The sequence below is a fragment of the Gopherus flavomarginatus genome, chromosome 2, assembly GCF_025201925.1.
Source record: "Gopherus flavomarginatus isolate rGopFla2 chromosome 2, rGopFla2.mat.asm, whole genome shotgun sequence".
In the NCBI taxonomy this organism is placed as follows: Eukaryota; Metazoa; Chordata; order Testudines; family Testudinidae; genus Gopherus; species Gopherus flavomarginatus.
This window is the reverse complement of record NC_066618.1, coordinates 9,239,121-9,262,038: the sequence shown is the minus strand read 5'-3', so window position 1 is coordinate 9,262,038 and position 22,918 is coordinate 9,239,121. Positions and strand designations below refer to the sequence as shown.

At 44.0% G+C, this 22,918-nt stretch overlaps 1 protein-coding gene across 5 annotated transcripts in view; it reads right to left on the bottom strand.

The window, feature by feature from the left end:
• Nucleotides 1-8,299: 8,299 nt before the first annotated feature.
• The window catches only part of CCDC13 (coiled-coil domain containing 13), a 35,723-nt gene continuing 21,104 nt past the window's right edge, over nt 8,300-22,918 (bottom strand). For 4 of the 5 annotated variants that reach the window (XM_050942506.1, XM_050942508.1, XM_050942509.1 and 1 more), the window contains 7 exons: nt 21,832-22,038; nt 20,437-20,582; nt 18,328-18,411; nt 17,340-17,468; nt 14,629-14,783; nt 11,769-11,883; nt 8,300-11,042 (listed from right to left, as the gene is read on the bottom strand). In XM_050942506.1, the coding sequence (XP_050798463.1) occupies nt 10,883-11,042; nt 11,769-11,883; nt 14,629-14,783; nt 17,340-17,468; nt 18,328-18,411; nt 20,437-20,582; nt 21,832-22,038 (996 nt within the window). In that variant the 3' untranslated portion in view covers nt 8,300-10,882. The remainder of the gene's footprint in view (nt 11,043-11,768; nt 11,884-14,628; nt 14,784-17,339; nt 17,469-18,327; nt 18,412-20,436; nt 20,583-21,831; nt 22,039-22,918) is intronic. The other variant, XM_050942507.1, reaches the window with a different exon arrangement.

Below are 22,918 nucleotides of genomic sequence, written 5' to 3'. Positions count from 1 at the left end.
AAATTGGAGAGGGTCCAGAGAAGAGCAACAAGAATGATTAAAGGTCTTGAGAACATGACCTATGAAAGAAGGCTGAAGGAATTGGGTTTGTTTAGTTTGGAAAAGAGAAGACTGAGAGGGGACATGATAGCAGTTTTCAGGTATCTAAAAGGGTGTCATCAGGAGGAGGGAGAAAACTTGTTCACCTTAGCCTCCAATGATAGAACAAGAAGCAATGGGCTTAAACTGCAGCAAGGGAGATTTAGGTTGGACATTAGGAAAAAGTTCCTAACTGTCAGGGTAGTTAAACACTGGAATAGATTGCCTAGGGAAGTTGTGGAATCTCCATCTCTGGAGATATTTAAGAGTAGGTTAGATAAATGTCTATCAGGGATGGTTTAGACAGTATTTGGTCCTGCCATGAGGGCAGGGGACTGGACTCGATGACCTCTCGAGGTCCCTTCCAGTCCTAGAGTCTATGAGTCTATGAGTTCTGCCCAGCTTGCTTCAGCAAGGAAATTCCCCCACTCAGCGCTGACACTCGCTGAGAGCATAGGTGCTGACTCTGTGGGTGCTCCGGAGCACCCACGGGGGAAAAATTGGTAGGTGCTCAGCACCCACCGACAGTCAAGCTCCCCTCCCTGGCCTCCAGCTCACCTCACCTCCGCCTCCTCCCTGAGCGCGCTGTCCTCGCGTCTCCTCCCAGCGCTTGCCACTGAAAAACAGCTGTTTCAGGGTGAAACAAGCTGTGGGGGGGAGAAGCGGGGATGCGGCGTGCTCAGGGGAGGAGGTGGGGAAGAGGTGGGGATTTGGGGAAGGGGTCCAATAGGGGCAGGGAGGGGGCGGAGTTGGGGCGGGGACTTTGGGGAAGGGGTTGAAATGGGGACGGGGCAGGGGCGGAGTCAGGGTGGGCACGAGCACCCACCGGCACCAGGAGAAGTTGGCGCCTATGGCTGAGAGCTGAAAAAGGAGCAGCCGGTGGACTGGAACAGCGGCTAGCGGGGAGGCTATTGGAGCAGAATGGCGGCTGGTGGGGCTGCCAGCCAGAGCATGTGCTCAGATGGCGGAGCAAGCCAGGTGCCTTTTTCCCCCTCTACCCCCCAGGGTGGGAGGTGAACTCACACAGATGCACCTCTGAACCCTGGGTCCTCCCTGACCAAGGACAACCACTGTGAGTGGGGTATGGTGAGGGAGCAGAGAGGGGCACTGAAAAGGAAAAAAAACCGGCTACTCACCTTCTTGTAGCTGTTGTTCTTTGAGATGCGTTGTTCACGTCCATCCCGATCAGGTGTGCGTGCTGCATGCACGACAGCTGGAAGATTTTTTGAGCACGATGAAGGCACGACTCCAGGAAGCACCCAGACTGACCCTACAGATATAGCTACTGGAAAAATCATCCAGCTGTCGTGCACATGGCGCGCACACACCTGATTGGAATGGACGTGAACAAGCACTCGAAGATGTGGACCTCAAGAACATGAGGAAGACACTGCCCAACGCGCTCTGGGGTGATTGCATGTGCTCATTGTTTTAGGGTTAGAAATCCTACTTGTGGTATTTTCCCTAATTAATGTCGGGTGACTTCCCTCCTTTCATTAAAGGTTTCTTTTCTACACTCAGACTCTGTGCTGGCGAGTGGGACAGTATTCCTCTCAGAGACACCCAGGGGTGATGTGTAAATTTCCCAGGTTACTGGGTGGAGGCTCGAGCCGGTTCTGTGTTGTATTGTTGAAAAGGAACCTCTAGATCAGAGCGGGGCAAACTATGGCCCACAGGCCACAGCCAGCCCACGGGACTGTCCTGCCCGGCCCTTGAGCTCCCAGCCAGGGAAGCTAGCCCCTCTCCCCCATAGCCATGCTGTCAAGCAGGCAGTATGGCTTGCACCTGCCCACCTCCTGGTGTCCTGCCACTCTGCATGGTAAGGGGGCGGGGAGCAGGGAGAGGGAGTTGGATAAGGAGCAGGGGGTTCCAGGGACAGTCAGGTGATGGGGAGCAGGGAGCAGTTGGATGGGGCGACGGTTGGGGGGGTGTGGTCAGGGGACGTGGTGTTACCTGGGGCTTTTTCAACCTAAAGCTCTTGGTAACTTTTACTCTGTGCGAGGAGGTGTCAGGAAATAAATCATGGGAGACACGGCCGTCCGACCGATAGATGGCTGGCACAAACAGGACAACACAAGAATGCTTTCACTTAACGCTACACTTTGCTTAGTCTCAAGCATTTGTCAAGCACAATATTAGTAACCCCCCCCCCCCAACCCTTGATAATTACCAAAGCTGAGTGTGACACTGCGGCAGCCCGTCTGCCGCTGGGGAACAGAAAATGCATCCAGAGGGAGAGACCTGTCCCAAAGAGTCCCCAAACGAGTCCCCTTACTTATACATTAGTAATGGAATGAAACGTCCCTTAAAGAAACCTTGTTAAGGAAGCAGTTTCAATGATCAAGCAAGAGGTTCCTTCTGATTATTGAATAACCAGGGGTGGGTTTTTAAAGAACTTGCAGCCTTGAGACCTCCATAGATATTCCTGGGGCATATCCTCCTCTTTAAAAACGCATGTATCAGCAACTTAAACACAATTCTGATCAGGAAGGACACAGGGGCAAGCTGCCCTTTCGGTAGCACCCTAAACCCCCCTCCTCTCCTGCCTTGGTCAAGCGGAGACTTGCTTTTAACAGCTTGCTGACTAGGCTAATATTAAGCCATAGTGGTTTCAGGCACTTTACTGGTTTGCCAAAGTCTCCCCGTACAGGGGAACAGGGGAGTTGGATAGGCATGGGGGTCAGGGAGCAGGGAGTGTTAGATAGAGGCATGAGGTTCTGGGGGGCAGTTAAGGGCAGGGGGTCCCAGAGGGGGCAGTCAGGAGACAAGGAGTGGGGCAAGGGGTTGGATGGGTGGGGGATTCTGAGGGAGGCAGTCAGGGGGTGGGAAATGGGAGGGAATGGATAGGGGGCAGTGGCCAGGCTGTTTGGGGGGCACAGCCTTCCCTACCTGGCCTGCCATACAATTTTGCAATCCCAACGTGGCCCTCAGGCCAAAAAGTTTGCCTACCCCTGCCCTAGCTGTTCAACCGGGCTCTGGTTGCTGCCGACTCCACATGGCAGAAGGGTTATACGTGGATAAGCCCAGTAGTGTGTTTGTTTCTGGCACCCCTGTCCCTCTTGACTGATGGTTCTCGTGTAGCAGCTAAGTGGGGTGAGGGGTGGGAGGCAGGTCCAGGAGCAAATTCAGAACTGTGGTGGCTTGAAACAAAGCACTGCGTCACGCAGACAGCCTACGCTGGCCCCACCTGAGCCCTGCTCCTATCCAGCTGTCCTGGATGAAGTACAGCTGTGTACGGGTGGGAGCAGCGTCCAGAATTAGCACTTCATGGCCAGATGGACAAGCCTACCCCCCGAGGGAGCAATGAAGAGAACCAGTTAGGGATTGAAGTAGGCAGGGTCCCTCCCAAGTGATCCCATTCTTTGGCCATGCCCAACCATTCTGATTACAGCCACACAGCAAAGTATATATAGGTGCCGCAGGCCCCAGGCTGGCATCCTGTTTATCATGTATATCAACGCTTGTTTGCAGAAACCACATTCCTTCCTTTGGAGGCCATGGTTTGAGCTGGAGTTTGATTTCAAAGGAAACAGAACTGGCCTGGTGTGCAGGGACATTGCATGTTTTCAACAGTAAGTATATCAAGTATAGCAAGCAAAGTAAGCAGTCATGGGGTAAGAGGGAAGGTCTTCTCATGGACTGGTAACTGGTTAGAAGATAGGAAACAAAGGGTAGGTATAAATGGTCAGTTTTCAGAATGGGAGAGAGGTAAATAGTGGTGTCCCCCAGGGGTCTGTACTGGGACAAGTACTGTTCAACATATTCATAAATGATCTGGAAAAAGGGGTAAACAGTGAGATGGCAAATTTGCAGATGATACAAAACTACTCAAGATAGTTAAGTACCAGGCAGACTGCGAAGAGTGACAAAGGGATTTTACAAAATTGGGTGATTGGGCAACAAAATGGCAGATGAAATTCAATGTCGATAAATGCAAAGTAATGCACACGGGAAAACATAATCTCAGCTATACGTATAAAATGATGGGGTCTAAATTAGCTTTTACCACTGAAGAAAGATTTTGGAGTCATTGTGGACAGTTCTCTGAAAACATAAGAACGGCTGTACCGGGTCAGACCAAAGGTCCACCTAACCCAGTATGTGTCTACCGACAGTGGCCAATGCTAGGTGCCCCAGAGGGAGTGAACCTAACAGGTAATAATCAAGTGATCTCTCTCCTGCCATCCATCTCCATCCTCTGACAAACAGAGGCTGGGGACACCATTCCTTACCCATCCTGGCTAATAGCCATTAATGGACTTAACCTCCATGAATTTATCCAGTTCTCAGTGTGCAGCAGCAGTCAAAAAAGCTAAGAGAAAGTTGGGAACCATTAAGAAAGAGAGAGATAATCAGACAGAAAATATCATATTGCCTCTATATAAATCCATGGTACACCTACATCTTGAATACTATGTGCAGATATGGTCACCCCATTTCAAAAAAAATATATTGGAAAAGGTTCAGAAAAGGGCAACAAGAATGATGAAGGGTATGGAACGGCTGCCGTATGTGGAGTGATAAATAAGACTGGGACTTTTCAGCTTGGAAAAGAAATGACTAGGAGGGGGGATATGATAGAGGTCTATAAAATGATGATTGGTGTGGAGAACATAAATAAGAGTTATTTATTCCTTCTTATAACCCAAGAACTAGGGGTCACCAAATGAAATTAATAGGCAGCAGGTTTAAAACAAAGAAACAGGAAGTATTTTTTCACACAATGCACAACCTGTGGAACTCCTTGCCGGAGGATGTTGTGAAGACCAAGACTATAAAAGAGTTAAAAAAAGACCTAGATATATTCATGGAGGACAGGTCCATCAATGACTATTAGCCAGGATGGTGTCCCTAGCTTCTGTTTGCCAGAAGCTGGAATGGATCATTTGATGATTATCTGTTCTGTTCATTCCCTCTAGGGCACCTGGCATTGCCCACTGTCAGAAGACAGGATACTGGGCTGCATGGACCATTGGTCTGACGCAGTTTGGCCGTTCATATGGCACTTGTCTGGCCCACATGCCCATAGGTCTGGGCCCCTCACACTCTCTAATGTGTTTACCCTTGCAACTTCCCTGGGAATAGGGTTATCTATTGTCCCCATTATGGATACTGTCTCTGTGCCGCAGGTCTATAAGTGACTTGCCCAAAGTCACACAGGAAGTCTGTGGCAGAGCAAGGACTTGAATCTGAATTCCAGGCTAGTGTTCCAACCACTGGACCAGCTTTCCTCACAGGCATAGTAGCTGCAAAGCTGTCCCTCTCCCTCTTATGCATCCTGCCTTGCCCTGCAGTGAATGTTGTTCTGTTTAAAGTGATTCATTCCTCAGGAAAAACAGTTCTGTTAGAAAAAAAAAAAAAAGGTGCCTCTGTGGACGCCTGCCATTTAGGTTCCAAGCTTTTGGCTCAAAATGGGAGCAGTGTGGGGATCTATCTAGGATTTATGTACCAGGAGGCCATCCTGTCTTGTGGGATCAGCAAGTTTTACAAGCTACCATGGCAGAGGTGAGGATGACAAGAGAAACCCAATACTCCTCTTGGCCTGGACAGAGCTTAATTTAGAGCATCGTGGCTCAGTTACAGTTTTTTCCATTTGCATCCTCTCTTCATTCCTCTTGTGAACATAGCAACTGCCCCCTGCTCGTGCAGTGGCAGCAGCTGCTGTGTTGGCTGCAGTTTGGTCTGTAAATGCAATATGAACTCACATGCGTGGAGAGCCCCAACTTTTCATCCCTAAATTACCCAATGAGGTGGGCTAAAGCCTACAGCTCTTATCCAGGCAAAACGTCAGCAGAAGTGCCTAGCCCGTTGCTGAACAAATGGAAGATGTCATCTCTCCCACTGTGCCCACACCTAGGCCTCGCTCAAATCCCTCCCACCTAGGGGATCATGTGGTCCCTTCTGGCCCTAAACTCTGGGAATACAGGTCTGTCGCATCTTAGGCGCAATTAACATGCACAATTTCAGCTTTACGCCGTTGGCAAAAACAAGAAAAAAAGAGAAAATAATTTAAATACTGTATCTGTAGTGCAAGCAATTCCACCAATTACACTCAATGTAATTTTGACTATGCACGATTTTCGCTTTATGTGCTGACTGTGGAATGTAACCCCAGCATAAGATGAGACAGACCTGTACACCTTTTTCCCTAATGTGGCTGCATCCTTTTGGTGAGCTGGTTTACAGCAGTTGTTTTTTGAGGTAAGAGCGAACCTGGAGGAACAAACAGCTCAGCTGCTGGTGAGGATCAGGGTCTACAACATAAGCACTTACACAGAACCTACATGGCTATTGCCTGAATCTGGTGTCATCGCTGACATCAATGCAAAGTAAGCAGCTCAGTGATTTGATAGTGTTTTACACTCACTATGCACTGGTGTCAATGAAGGCACAAGGTGCAGGGCAACAGGCAGTCAAGCCCTAGTTTCAGAGCAATGTGCAAATGTGAGTCAATCCGGGCAACATGTGTGTGTGTGCTACAGCCAGCATATAGCTATAGATGAGGGACCCAAAGCAGAAGTCATATGCCAGAGGCCACAAAGAGAATCTAATTCAGAGCTGGGCTGAGACACCACAAGGTCCTGGCTGCCTGCCTTTTGCTCAGACCACACTTCTCTCTAATGTGATGCAGCAAATTCACAAGGTTCCCCAGCAGAGAAGAATTACTGCTGAGTGAGTTACACCCGCTATTTTACCTTGGATCTGACTTTTTCTTTAAGGCGTATTGGGGTACTCTTTATAAAAAACCCCAAAGTATTTGGAAAAAATGCACATCTGCAAAACCCCATCTCCCCATAACGTATCCCCTGCGTTCACAAAAGGGACACAAATGTGCTAAATGAAAGTCGTCATAGTTCAAAGAAAAGGTTTAAATAATAAAACCTTAGGCCGTGTGTTCACGGAATATGCTTACAAAAGCACATCGCTTCACATCAAACCATCTGCTGGAATCCTGCAGCCCTCTGAGCCATTCCACAACTCCGTACGTAGCTTGGATGAGCTTCACAGCAGTTCTGGTGTGAGCCCCACTACTGAAGCACAAGGAAAGAAGGCAAACTCTTAGGAACATAAACCAGAAAAGGAGCCAACTTGCCTCTTGTGTGTACTGGTTTTACATGCTGACTTCTGTGGAAGGTGCTCCTGATTTACATCCCAGTGTAAACGAGAGCAGGATCAGGCTCAGAATCGCTAGAAGCAAGGTACAGGCTTAAATTTAGCAGCCAGCCACATGGCAAGGTTTCTGCATCTGAAGAGCTCTTGCTACAACTCAGCAAACTTTCTGGGTTTCTTTCCCCACTGTTGCAGATTCCCAAAATAGCAGAGTGTGAGCAGGAATGACTTCTCCTCCCACCTAATTGTATGTAATCATTGCCAGAGTGGAAATACACACATCAATGGCAATCTAATGGGGGTTCAGTACAATATGATTCAGCCTTCATTATCCAGACCTCCAACTGTTCAAAATACCATTAACCAAAAGGGCTGTGTCCCCCGTGTTTATGATGGAACCTAATAATGTCGTCAGCTGTCCAGACCTTTCATGACATTTGGATATGGTAGATTGTACGTGCTGTCGTTCTTAGGAGTCACAGGTGGCTCCATGATTTGCAGCACAAGCTCTCACAAGGGGGAGAATGTAGGCCACAAACTGCCTCTTTCTTAGATTCCATTGCTAGAATGAATCTGGCCTAGCGTTCTTGCTATCCAGTCTATTCCTGCTGCCCAAGAGGGAGATAAAGCCAGCTCACAAGATGCAGAGCTTCCATGGGCTTCTGGGCCCCAGAAGTCATATGCTTTGGTCAGGCTGAAGGCCACCTGTATTCAGAGTGGGTTCCTTTTTAAATACAGAGGGATTTAATTCTCTCACTGCTGGCTCACTATGTATCAGATGCACTTTACTCTAGAAAAATTAGACTGATCATGGCCAAATGTTTACAAATGGCCATTCACATTGCACCAGTAAAAGAGACATTGTACCCACAGCTGGACATTTGACGTTACTAGTCTGATCTAATATCTCACTGAAGAACAACACAGCCAGAAAGAGTTAATTAACTCATCGACTGACCTGACCCATGGGTGAACCTTAAGGACTGGTTAGGAAGATATGTAAATGAATAGAGCTTTGAAATGCAAGTCTGCATTGTTAGAGATCTCAAAGGGTAAATGTTTGCTCAGGTCTTGTGATGTAAGCAAACAAGTCTTGTCTATTGCTATAACTTTAATTCAAAGACCAAAAAAGGAATATTAACATTTATGATGATACTTGAGTAAAATGGCATTATTGTCTATGTGTCTCTTTGAAGGTTGTGGTAACCTGTATCTGAACTGTTTAATGGATAAATTAGCCTGTGCTGATTGCCAGGATGTTTGGAAGGAGAGTTAAGCCTATAGTTTTCTCAGGCCAAAAGGCTGCTGGAAACGTATAAGAACCCTGGGACACAATCCTATTTTATCTCATTTCTGCTTTGGGTTTCAAGAGGGGGAGACCTTAAGCCACGAGGACTGAGATCCCTAGTCATTGACTGGAGTCACCCTGAATATGGACATTGGACTATAACCTATGGACTATTTCTAAAAGAACTTTTGACAACTACAAGCTCACCTCTACTATGTATCTGAACCTCAAGAATTGAATTCAAGTCTGTCTGTATATTGCTCTTTTAACCAACACATTCTCTCTCTTCTTTTTTAATAAATTTTAGCTTACTTAATAAGAATTGGCTGTAGCGTGTATTTTGGGTAAGATCTAAGTTATACTTCGACCTGGGTATGTGGCTGATCCTTTGGGATTGGAAGAACCTTTTCTTTTATATGATAAGATTTTCAGTAATCATCATCATATCTGACAGGTGTGTCTGGACGGAGGCCTGAGGCTGGGCACTTTAAGAGAACTGCAGCGTTTGGACTTATAAATAACCAGTAAGGTACTGTAGAAGCTGTCTGTGCTGGCTTGGTAAACCTAAGTATTGGAATAACCACCAATACTGGGGTTATCTGGGGTTATTCTGGGGTTGGTCTGCCCCGTTCTGTTTGCAGTTCGCCCTAACTGAGTGATCTCAGCTGGCTCCACGGGCAGCCCCGTCACACACCAGTAAGAGAGACATTATACCCGCAGCTTGACATTCTTGGTGGTCATGTCTGGAAATTTGACTCAGCCTTGTGGGGCCAGATACTAAGCAGGTATAAACTGGCATAGCTCTGGTGGCTTCGAGGGAGCTACACTGACTTATGCCACCTGAGGATCTGGTCCAAGTTATTTAAGATCAACAATATATGCTGTTGGCACACTGATAAGAACCTGTATTTGTTCTTCTTGGAATATCCTCTCTAGGTCTTTGAGTTGGGGAAAAATGGGATTCTCCCTAAAACTGAGCCCTCCTCATAGGGTCCGCAACCTTTAGGGAACTCTGGAAAATTCTCTCAGGGGTGAGTTTTTGATGCCAGCCAAAAGATCTGGAGACCAGAGGCTAGACTCTGATCTCACTAAATCTGGAATAACTGCATTGCCTTCTCTTGTTACTCCAGCCTTACAACAGGGTAAGTGGAATCAGAACCTGATCCCAGGATGAAAAAGTGAGTCCGTAGCCTGCTTCTGAAATGCATGATGGTGAATCCTCTTTTCACCTACTGTTCTGGATAGCGTTAGACAACCTTCATGCCCATGGAATGAAACACTTAATCAAAACGAGACATGCAAGCTAATGGGAAAGGGAAGAGAAGCTGCTTTCAAAAAAGGCTCTAAATGTTAAGAAACAGAGCAACGTTATCCAAAAGCCACTTAATACCCAGTTCTCATGCTCCACTTTTGCTGGCAATCTCTGCTGTTGGCTCCATGCTGGCAGGCTGCTTGTTGATGCCTAATTGGCTTGCAGCTGATGTCACTTGTCTTGCTGACTAAAGTGCCGGACTACAAGGATACTGGAGAGAGCGACTAGTATTTTCAGATCAAAACTCCTAGTCACTTTAGTTGGGGGACACCACCAGTGTGGTTGGTTTTTTTTCCAGTGTCTTTGCTGCTGTTGATTCCAAGAGAGACCAAGAGCTGAACTGCATGGTAAATGTGAGAAAGTAGGCAATACAGTGTCTTCAGCTGAGGCCCAGAGCTAGCAGAGATTACTCTGAAGCAAGCCTGACTGATCTTGTACGTAACCTAAAAGCCCCATCTACCTGCGGAAGCAATCCTGCCACAGCCAACACAAACAGAGCACTCAGAGCCTAGGACAGACAAAGAGCAAATTCCATGCCAAGTTCATTGCAGACACTGGCAAGCAGAGCTAACCGACCTGTTCAGTGCATGGGTACCACAGTGATGAGTGCTATTAAAAAAATCCACCTTAGATAAATATCAGTGTGCTGCTTCTGGCAACTTTTTAAATTAATTAAAGAAACTTAACTTTAGCCCCTCGGTTTCATAAAGCAGAACTTGAGGATGAACTCAGTATGGTGAAAAATGTCCTATATTTACAGATAAACAGAGTAGCATTCAGATATAGGGCCTGATTCAACAAACTCCCACTGCAACCCATGGGAGTTTTGCCCATATTAAGACTACAGCATTGATGCTCCATAGTGTGCAAACAATTGCATGGACAATATTAAAAGGTTACGAGAACTCATTTCTTGCTGACTCTTACCACCAGGAATTTGCTGAAATATTTCTCACTCTCTCCTGCAAGTGCTAAGGAAATAAAACAATCTGGGAAAACAGCTACATAACGAAACCTCGGCTGCATTTCAAATCACTGGCGCCATTGCTGGATTCCCCTCTGCTGCACTCTAAAAGTATTTTGAATGTCCTGCTTTAATTCTTCTCTTGCTTCTGCTGCCTCAAAGCTTGTAGGAAGATCTCCTTCACCTGGCCCATTGTCTCTTGGTACAATTTGAAGTCTTCTTCTTTCATGTTCACAGTCCTCTCCAGGGCGGTCTTCAAGGCTTCATTCTCATCCAGCTGGATCGTAAGCCTATGTGAATGCAAAGGGCAAATTTTCATTCCAACTGCAGTGCGCTGGAGCAAACGAGAACTGTGCATCAGCCGCAAGGATAGACACACATGCTGGCTGGGAATCTTACAACAGGAGTGAGAAATATCAGGCTTTTAAGCATTTGTTTCCCACCCCCTTGATACAAAGGGGGATATTCTGAAGTCAGGATTCCTTTACCCTGATATCGCTGAGAACTATTTTGCCAGTGACAAACATCCAACTCCCATTAATATGCATCAGATCAATGGATAATAAAAGGCTCCTTTCTTCTTAGTGGTTTATGTCTACATAGCATTCCTGAATCTGTGTTCGTATAATTAGTATGAGATTTTAAGCCTCTGATGCCAGAAGCTGGGAGTGGATGACAGGAGATGGATTACTTGATAATTGCTCTGTTCTGTTCAAATCCTCTGAAGCATCTAGCCCGGGGCCACTGTCAGAAGACAGGATACAGGGCTAGATGGACCACTGGTCTGACCCAGCATGGCCATTCTTATGCTGCTGTCAGAGTCCCGCCAACAAAGACAAAAGCATGGAGTAAATCAGAGAAGCTCCACTGGAGCAGATTTACACCAACTGAGGATGTGGCCCAGAGAATCATGACTCTAAAAGTGGGGTTGGTTTAATCTACATGAGGATGGGCTAATTTCAGCCCCATTTCAAATAAGTTGAAAGTGATACAGAATACGAAAAGAAAAACCATACCTTGTAGTCAGTTCTTCTATCTGAGATTTTAGTGGCACCTCTGAGAGCTGCGTTGCAGTGAGATCTTTCCTATCACTCGCAGTCAAGGTATGTCTGGAGCTATTAGCAGACTGACCTGTAAATTTAATCACAGCATGGAGTTCTGTTACGGGACAAAGGCAATTCTTTGCAGTCAACAGCAAACGGCTTTACCTTAGAACTCAAGAGATGGAGAATAAATAATAGGAGAGGTTTGGTTAATCTGAGCACATGCATTCATTTAATGTAAACACATAGGGCAGATTTCTGTAATCTCCTTTCAGGGAAATTGTAAACATGATCAGCGGTGAGTTGAGGGGGGGTGGGAGGAAGAGAGAGTAAAGAAAGAATAAAATTATTCTATATAAAATAATGTGCAAGTGTCCAAACCCCTGGGAGGTGTGAACGGAATGTGATTATTTGTTAAGCTCATCTTGAAACTGTATTTCACTCAGTACTACAGTGACTGGTGCTCTCTAAATGTCCGAGAGAAATCAATATTGGTGTGTTAAACACAGAGCCGGCTTCATAATGCACTTTGGGATCTTCGCAATGAAAGCAGTTATGGCATCAGTTCAGGAAAGTGCTTAAGCATGTGCTTAAAGTTACATGCTTTCCTGAACTGGGGCCTGTATGAACATGGATGTTCCAACGATTAAAATAGACAGGAAAACTCGTTGCCAAAGCAATTCTGAAAGATGCTAGGTCTTGATTCTTCCTTTTGGAAGTGCAGCAAATTGGTGAGTGGGGAGGGAAGTAAAATACATGAAAAAAAATACTGGTTACATTGCGCAGTGGAGAAGGTGCCTTTGTCCTGCTATCTTATCTTAGAGAACTGATCAGCAAACGCAACAGTCATTACCTATATCCCCACTGGATTTTACTCAGCAAACTGCTCTCCATTTTTTTATCTTTGAACAAGGAAAAACAAAAACAGGAGCAATTTTTGAGACAAACAAATGTGTTGCTTTTGTATTATGCCAACAATGCTCTGCTAGCACTAGTACCTAAATTCTCTGCCTGTGAGAGAATAAAAACATTAACATTTACAATTAGATCAGCCCTTCCCAATTCAGCACTTTGAGAAAGGAAAGGGAACGGAACATTAATGGGTACTGTAGTCTCTCTTTTATGCAGTTGGTTTTCCTGAATTATCTAGCAGAAACGTCATTAGGAGAAACTAAGTTCTCAGCTAAAGGGGTATTTTTAAGATTTGTTGATTTGCTGCTTGTAGGAACTCCAGAGTGTGTTGAATCACTAGGAGGGTTCGAGAACAATTTGAAAACAAAACAAAACAAAACAAACAAGAAAAACAGACTCTGGTGTATAGGGTTGCAATCCATTCAGGTTATGGACTTAGACCCACAGCCTCAAAGGTATTTTTAGGGTCCCTGTTCCCACTGATTTCCATACCTTTATGAACAAATTCCTGTCATTTAATAGCAATGATACTAGTCTTTATTTAAACAGAATGCTGATTAGGTCCCAAAGTATACAGTGATAATGAGCTAACTTTTAATATACACAGAACCTTTCATCTCAAAGTGCCTTAAAAACTGATATACATAGGCTGTGCTCCATCCAAGTATGATATGCCAACAGCTCTGGGGTGAAGCACAAAACCGGTAACAGCACAATAACTGGATAAAATAGCTTAGGACAGGAAGAGCAGATTCCATCTCTATTTGTGACTGCAGGGGAAATTTAAGTGGGTAGCATATAGTAATACATCTAAGGGCACAAGTGGTCAGGACCTCTGTTTTAGATCTCCTCCAACAGACAGCCCCTTCAGCACCACAATCCACTCTAATAGTTTATGGGGACATGGACTCAGAGGGAAAAGAGCAACATCCAGTGAATAACCAACACCACTCCCTTCATCATACAGACGTGTCGTTTAGAGCTCTCTCAGCTAAATATGGACCTGACCAAGTACACCACACTCAGATCAGATGAACTGCAGAGAAATGTGCTATGGCCGCAGTAGAATCTCTCCCTTCCATCAAAACCAAGCAAACTACTCCAGGCCTAAAGAGCAAAAGGAAGTTTGTGTAGGGAGAGGAAAGAGAGAGACAATGTACAGAGAAGATAATGAAATAGTTAGGCAAGAAGGAGAGGAGTTCCTTACCAAAGAGACGTTCTGATCCCTGGTAACATCCTCTATATATTTCAAGTATGTACAAAGAGGGAAACTATTGTAAAAGTTTCCATAAGAATATATACAGTTTTATTGTTTTTAGACATTTTATAGGATTACAGTCCATAAGTAATAAATGAATCTAATCAAGGAAATAAAAATTTTACAATCCACAATGAGCTTTTCTTCTTTAACTATGTTAGTGAGGCTTTCATATTTATAGCAGCAGATTATCATGTTTTAGTGGTAATAAATGACACAGGATCTAATTACTTCAAAACCAGCAATAGTTTTTCATAGACACTGACAGGCCTTAAATTGGGATGTATCATTTAATTCTGTTCTCAATTTAACCTTCAGCTGAACCTTTCAAGCAAAAGAGCAGAGAATACAGTGCTAGAATTGGTGGCAGTGCATAGCAGCTTCAGGTTTCCTCTGTAGGCCCTGATCCTGCCAAAGCTTGCATACTGTGGGTAAAATACTGGCCCCACTGAAGTCAATGGCAAACTCCCCAAATGGGGCCAGAATTTCTTCGGTAGTAGTTCCATTGGCTTCAGCAGAACTTAGCGCATGAAGTTAAGCACACATATATGTCTGCACAAGCTCAGGGTTCTAGATGTTATTCACATCTCCTGGCTGCCAAATGCAGAAGTTGATTAGGTGACTGACACTCCCTGGCACTCCCTATACCATGCCGCTCCTCACCTGTTTTGTTCCTCGGGAGGGGTTTCTGGCTGTTTGCATTCTTCCCTGCATCCATTTTCATTTTTTCAAGATGCTGCTCCAAAATGACTGATCGACGTCGCTCTTCTTGAAGCTTCTTCTCAGCTTCCAAAACTTTATCACTGCTTTCGACCACCCTGAGGTTCAAAACAAGTGGTTCGGTTTTTTATACTTAGGCTATCAGGACTCTCGTACTGTCCAGTGTTAGTTTCAAACTCTGCCCTTGAATGCACGGCTCACAATAAGATGAATGGATGCATGCACTAGTCTCCCAAGGGCAGATATTCCAGATATTCACCCAAAAGGCATCGGCCATGTTTGCAAGATGGACTTAGCTAATGAGCATGGGCTTCAGTTATACATTATAAAGAATTGTTTTACTGATGAAGTTGACTAGGTCCCTCAGCAATGGACACCACTGTAAGCTTCCCATACAAATACCCACTGATGTTGCAGGTTGTTGATGGCCGACCAATAATTGTATCAGTAACAAACTGCTTCTATTTTTAATACATTGGACTAGCATAGAAGCAAAGTAGTAAAAATGGTCTAAAAGCATTATCTAATATTGTTCTGGTTTCCTATGTAAATAGTGAAGATTTCCACAAGCATCTCCTTGAAATGAAGAGAAACTCATAGCCTTTAAGGCCAGAAGGGACCATCACGATCATCTAGTCTGACCTCCTGTATGCTGCAGGCCACAGAACCTCGCCCACCCACTCCTGGATGTTGCCTTTTATTAGCTCAGCCACCAGAAAGTACTTTGAAAAAATGTGCATGGGACTGAAGGCAATTAGACACCATGAGACTTTACACAGCGATGGTATTCAGAATGCAGTTAATGGGCAGCATGCAGTGCTGAGCTGTTGAAGGTCATTCAGTGGGAACATGTCTTTACTTCATAGTTATCCCATGCAGCATTTTAAACGATTAATCAGAAAATCTCACACAAGACCACAGGAGCTGCCAAACTGCATCAGACCAATGGTGTATCCTACCTAGGGCTGTGGTTGATACCAAATGATTCATGGCAAGTTGTCAAAACTATGATGAACCTCACCTATTGTATAGTGCTATACAAAGGAAGAGCAATTTCCTTCTTGACCTCTGGGGGTGATCGCTGCTTACTTCTTGAAGCAATAGATTTGGTTATTTTTATCACTCCCTTAGCATGCATAGCTAGAAGTGTTATAATAAGCATAAAATTATACAGTTCCTTTAGCAATCCATCCAGAGTAGGAGAGACTCTGACCTCTTGTGGCAGTGAATCTCCATAGGCTGCCGACATACTGCATAAAATAGTACATCTTTTTAGTGGTTCTAAATTCACTGCCCTTTCATTTAATCGAGTGTCCCCTAGTTCTCATATTAGACAGAAGGGGTGAAAGTGAGGGACTGATCCGTTTTTTCAACAGCCTCCACTAATATGAATAACTCAAATCAAGTCCCCCCAGCTGTTCTCCTTTCCAAAATCAGGGTTCAATTCTGCAAATATTTACTATTGAGTATAGTCTCATTGACTTCAGAAAGTACCATGTTCAGTGTTTAAGGGTTTGCACAATGGAGTCCTATATCATGGCAATCTGTGCAGTCTCTCATCAAATTCCACTTACCTAACCACTTCCATTGCTCTTTCTTGACCTTAGCCTCATCTACATTACTTGAGTTTAAGCAACCTATCCCCCAAGCGTGTGTGTGGGGCTAATCATTTTTCTATATATTAATGGTAAAAATATTAATGGAACTATATATTATCATCCAGAGGTCTTGTAAGTGAATTTTGTGAGACTTTTGCAATAAGTCTTGGGAGAGCCCATGATAATGTGTGATGATTGTGGATTTGCAGAGTCACCATTACATGGTACACATCAACCTTAGCTGTGAATTTCATTGACTCTGGTGTTTTTGATCATTATTTCATGTTAATTTGAGCCTAATACTGAAAACACTTACACATTTATCCTTTCCTACTCAAGCAGTCCCTTGAAGTCATTGGGATTGCATGTGTGAGTACAATTGCCTGTGCGTGTTTGCAGGCTTGGCCTGTAAAGAAACAGTGAGTGACACCTACCTTTTCAAAAGGTTGAAATTATATATAACTGTCTACAGTGGAATGCACAGACCAAAATATAGGCAATAGTCAATGTAAAATAAGTAAAGAAAGCAAACAAACTTACTGCATTACAAAGCAGACAAAAATTTAGTGTGTATACTAGAGATAGTCTAGGGGTTAGAGCACAGGATTGGGGATCAAAACTTCTGGATTTTATTCCTGTGCAAAAAAAACAAAAAAACACAAAAAAACAAAACACATCTTAAATGTTTCTAAAAAGCAAAGGGTATGTTTACTTCACTCTCTTATAACTCAATCACATTAATGGGTTTTACTAAAACTTTCAGCAAAAAAAAGCATTGCCATTACATTGAAGCGATGCATGGGAAATATTAGCTGAAAAGAAGAATTACTGAGAAAGTTAGAACATAAGAATAAGAACATAATAATTAATTTAGTAATTTACTATATGGTGAACAAAGCAAAAAGCACCCACTAAAAACAAAATATCACACCAACTATATCTGATGGCATGCTGGGTTACATACTACAGAGCCTTTCAAATGCCTGTAGGTCTAAAGATTTTTTAACCACTAGATATAATAATATCACAAAGGGAAATATCAAAATCAGCTGCTACCTTTTCTGCAGGACAGTGACTAGTTCTGTGAGTCTCTCTCTTTCCACCTCAGCAGCATGGCAAAGAGCCTTGTATTGTGTGATCTGCGTCTGCAAAACTTTCAGATCTGGGCTCTCGGTGTCAGCAACCCTAAGAAACAGCAAAAACTTTAGGGATCGGTTTATTTCCCATGACTGAAAGCAATTGAAGCAAAGACAGGCTTGAAAAATGTACCAAATGCCTACTAGCCTGGGGATTAAGCCTACTAGCCAAGGTACAAAATAGAGGTGCCACAAATCTCTGCGCCCCCAACTCCAACCACCACTCAACCTGCCCTATGTAAATAAAACAGTTGTGCGACTTCACTTGGAAGGGCCTCCCACCTCTCGCTGGCTAATCTTCTTTCTCCCACTTCAAATCTCTCTCTTAAAACCACAGGTCTTTTGTTAAAGCTTCCAGCACGGATCTATTCACCAACACCTGCTCCCATCCCAGCGTTACAACCCATTGTAGTGAGACTGTCCTTGTACTTGCAAAGCACTGGGCATACCTACGATCATCTATTAAATAACAAAATTTCGGTTAGCAATGATTTTCCCCAACAGAAGAGCTTCAAAAATTACTGCAGGGAATGCATTCTTTTGCTTGCAGTCTGATGCAAGAAGCCAGGCAGATTTCCTAGGTACCCCATCATGCGCTTCCCTTATTTTCTCTCCCACTGACATACACACGAATGTCTAGGGCTCATGCCTGTACTGCGAGCACTGGGAGGTGGGATGGAAACCCAGCATTTATTTTCAGAAACTAAGAGAACACAAACAAGAGCCAGCCTGAGTCAAAACACTGTGATGTGATCAACTAGAGAGGAGCTTTTCTGCTACGAAGATCAGGGTCTTCACTAGGTTTAGGGTCATTAGGTGATGCAGACAGAGCTAAGAGTATGCAGGGCTGTGTCTGGTGGGTTTCAATGGAATTCTCCCCACACCTATACAAAAGACTGCAAACATACCTCCCAGATGTGACACTGTTACTTGGAGGTGAAGGCTTTGTCGCTGCAGATTCTCCAAGTGTGTGCCCCAACTTAGACACAGTGCTATGAGAAAGAAAACAAAAAACTCTACATCAGCGGTGTAATGAAGTTTGAGAACCTCTGCTCCACATAATAAAGACCTAGGTCTGGTACTGTCTGTGGTCCTACAACGTGTGTTCATCACTGCCCTCTACTGGATAGAATGTCAGACCAGCTTATGTGCATGCGATCATGTGTCCCCCCTCTTGCAGCTGCCGGCAACAGAAGGGGTACGGTTAGCCACCATGCTACAGAACAAGCACAAATCTCTCATGGGAGACAGCTGGTTAATCCATTCCAAGACTAGGTAAGGCTAGTAATGACAACAGTGCTATAACTGAGCACAAATTAAGTATTTCAGGTTTGGAATTCCCTAGGGTTGTCTGTATCTCCTCTTTACAGCATTTTTCATTTGATCTTTTCTGTAAGTAAAAGAAGATACACTTTTAATTTTTGTTAAATAAATGGAAAGGATTGTTCATCAAAATATTAATAGTAAGGGAGTGAGCAGTGCCCACTAAGCTAACAACGGCTCTTGCAGCGCTTGGCTTCGTTCAGTGCACACCTGGGTATATACACCTCTACCCCGAAATAATGCAACCCGATAGAACATGAATTCTGATATATCACAGTAAATCAGTGCTCCAGGGGGGTGGGGCTGCACACTCCAGCGAATCAAAGCAAGTTCGATATAATGTGGTTTCACCTATAATGTGGTAAGATTTTTTGGCTCCCGAGGACAGTGTTATATCGAGGTAGAGGTGTAAATGTTTTCTTTACATAGCTATGGTAGCCATGCGTGTTAGGCTAAAGTTAATGCATTGCACTTGGGTGCTTGTATAAAGTGCTTAACAAAGTGAAGAAGCTTCCTTAGCCTAATTTTACTGGTGGCCTTCCTCCTGTGAAGAAAGAGTTGAAGCAATTTGGATAATATACAGATAATATACAAGTTTGCCACCTAAACGCATGAAAACTTGTTTGGGGGAGTTACAAATGAGAGAATCAAAATCATAGGGGCAATACCACTGGAGACCCTTCCACTCCATAATAAACCACGGCTTATGGGAATCATGGCTGTACCAACAGTGTGGGGGGAAGTGCTTTAGCTGCAGAAGGACCTTTCGGTCTTTTCTAAGCTACAAGCCAGTACAAAGCAATATGCTTACAACACACACAAAGATTGTGATCCTGCTTCCATTAAAGTCTATGCAAAAATCTACCATTGACATCAAAGGAAGCAAGATCAGACCCAAATCTATCCACAACAAAAACGGTTACGTTTTATTTAATGACAACCCATTTGCTTCAACTATAACAGGTGCATGAGCAAGGAGATTTTATGAAAACCCTGGTGGCCCGAGTCTCAGTTGCACAAAGGCCCCTTTGTACCACACTAGCAGAGCACAGGAGCCTTTAAGTGGGTGCTAACATAATTTACTCCCATTTGTATTGCACCTTTACACACTGCCAGAGTGTTGTAAAGCAGCTCAACTGTGAATGAGAATCAGAGCCTGTATTTGTTGTAGAACGACCACGATAAACAAAAAGACAGCTCCTCAGGTAGGGTTGGTTGGTGGGTACTCAAGAAAAACAGTTTACTGGATGTCTTAAATCTTTCTAATTTCCGTGAGGAAATCCTACCCAATGGAGCTTTAGCAATTTATACAATACACAACTGATTTATAGCTTATGTAAAACAGAGTTTCATATTAATTTTCAAGGCCACCTACATAAGCCTGTCCATTAGCTGCCCGGTTTTTCCCAGCGAATAAAACCAAAGGCACTTAAGTCAACCATGGGAATATTATCTGAGTCAGAGAGAGAATGAGCTGTACTATAAACATGCCAAATGCATAATATCAGTGGATAAGTGGATTTTTCTGTGTCCCAGGACAAATGTCTCAGTGATAACATGATTAAGAGATTTCCTTATAATGCAAATGAGCTGCCACAGTCATCTTGAAGCTGCATTTGTAGTTTGGCCTGGCTGACAGTATGGCTTTGAGTAATTCATATCTATTTTAAAGACTTAAATTAAGTTTTTCTTACCGAGCAGACCCAATCCTTCCAACATGATCGCCTGCGGATGCTGGTGGTTTGATTAGAGCAAAACTCTGCTCTTCTAAGTGCTCTGAAGATGGTGTATCTGCAACATCTGAACCACCCTCCTCAGTGGTCTCTTTCTTCTGATGCTGCTGGAGCAAAATGGAAAGCCCATCATGCTTTGTGCTAATGCAGCAGACCAGAACTGCACCCAGAGCTGATAGGTTGCTTACAGACAGAGCTGTGTGTATCCCAGAGTTTGTGGTTTACAAGGTTTCCTGGGAACCTTTGGTTCCTGTCCATCGGGGGAAGTTTCTACCCTAGGAGTTCCACTTTGAGGTTCAGGTTTGAACCACCCCCATAAAATTTTAAGTGAAGCAATTGAAACTCCAAAGTTTCATATCAAACCATAACCTTGGTCCACAAACTTAACATGTATTCTGCTTCAAGTTCTCTTTCTCAGGTACTTATATGGTTCCCTATCACTGCAGTTTCTGAGCAGCTCACACTCTTTAATGTAGTTATCATCCTAACACCCCTGTGAAGTAAGGCAGTGCTATTATCTCCATTTTACAGAAGGGGAATTGCAGCACAAAGATGCTACATGACTTGCCCAAGGTCCCTCAGGAAGTATTTGGTGGAGCAGGGAATTGAACCGAGGTCTTCGAAAACCTAGGTTAGTGCCCTAACCAATGGACCATCCTAGTGCATAGGCAAATGTAAGGCATCCTAAAGCAGAAGAACACAATAGCCAAGGAAGGCTATGAAATTTTCATTACATTAGTCTGCTGGCACAATAATCCAGAGATCAGTAGTCACATGAGAGGACTAACTACTCCTTATCTCACACCAAGGCAGCTTTTTTACTTGCTTTACAACTAAGGTGACCATATGTCCCCGATTTAATAGGGACAGTCCCGATTTTTGGGTCTTTTGCTTATATAGACTCCTATTACCCCCCACCCCATCCTGATTTTTCACATTTGCTGCCTGGTCAGCCTATTTACAACTGCAAATTAACAATTAATATCACTCTACGTTTTGAGTTTTCCAGACATTGGCTACTTTGTGCCACAGCTTTTATAGTATTTACATGTGGCTTTTCTTTACTGTAACTCAGCTTTGACAATCACGTTGCAAGGTTTAGATGTGACTTGCACTTACACCATCTCCACTGCCCAAAAGCTCTGAGGAAATGTCACACAGGTGTGGAGGAAACTCAGAGAAAGTCTCCCTGACAGATTACCCCTGGCGTTGGTGGAAGCTATTAAAGCAGCTGAGTGCTGGTATTCTGAACTAGCAGAAATCTCAGATTAAGTGGGGAAAGGGGCATTTTTAGAAATGGGAATAAAATTCCCCCAGGGAGCTGCTGTAATAGTTAGTATATTTTCCTAGGTTTACCTGAAGTGCGAGCAGTCCCATCTCCTCCTCCAGCTCTTTAATCTTGGCTTCACGTTCAGCCACCATCTGTTGGAGTTGCCCTATGAGACTGCTCTGTTTCTGAGTCTCGCTGTTTAAATGCTGGCCTAGACTCTTCTGGGACTCCTTGTTCTTCTCATCCTGCATGCTCAGGTGCTTTAAGATCTCATGCATTTGCTTTTGCTCGTTCTGGTGAAGCAGAAATGACACACGGTATGTTCTTTTTTGTATAAACTGATCATTAAATATGCATAAAATTGCATTTTCAGTCTAAATCTATTCCCAAGAAAGACACACATTTTGGTATCAGTACAGCAATACATGGCCAGAATCCATATTTTGTAGTATTAACATATCATGCCAAACACATCCCTGGTGTAAGTTTATTAAAGTGAGTAATGTTACTCAAGGGATAAATTTTGTTCACCACATTCTAAACTCCTACTCTAATAATGTCTTGGGACCAGTCTGACTGTCAAGTACCTTCAGCATCCGTCCACTGCAAGGATTTCACATTTTGCATAATGCAGAGCAACATGCTGCAGAGCGAGATAATTCAGTACTTACAGGCCTTGATCTTGTAAAGCCCTGCACAGTGCATGGAAGGGTATGCATGGCTGTTGTACAAGTGTGAATGGAGCCAGAACGCTGGTACAAGTATAGTTAAGTGTTTGGCAACACAATGAGTGGTAATAAGGCTTACTGCTTCAGGATCATACTAAAAAGGGGTGGGGCCTGGGCAAAGAATGTACAGTTAACTCCTCGCTTAATGTAGTTATGTTCCTGGAAAATGTTACTTTAAGCGAAACGATGTTAAGCAAATCCATTTTCCCCAATAAGAATTAATGTAAATGGGGGGGCGGGGGGATGATTAGGTTCCAGGGATATTTTTTCGAGACACACTCTCTCTCTCAGCAATGACGATTGTGAAGCTTGGTTGAGGTGGTGAAATCAGAGGGTGGAAGGGGATGGAATATTTTCCAGGGAATACCTTACTGCTAAAAGATGAACTAGCACTTGGCTGAGCCCTCAAGGGTTAACACACTGTTGTTAATGTAGCTTCACACTC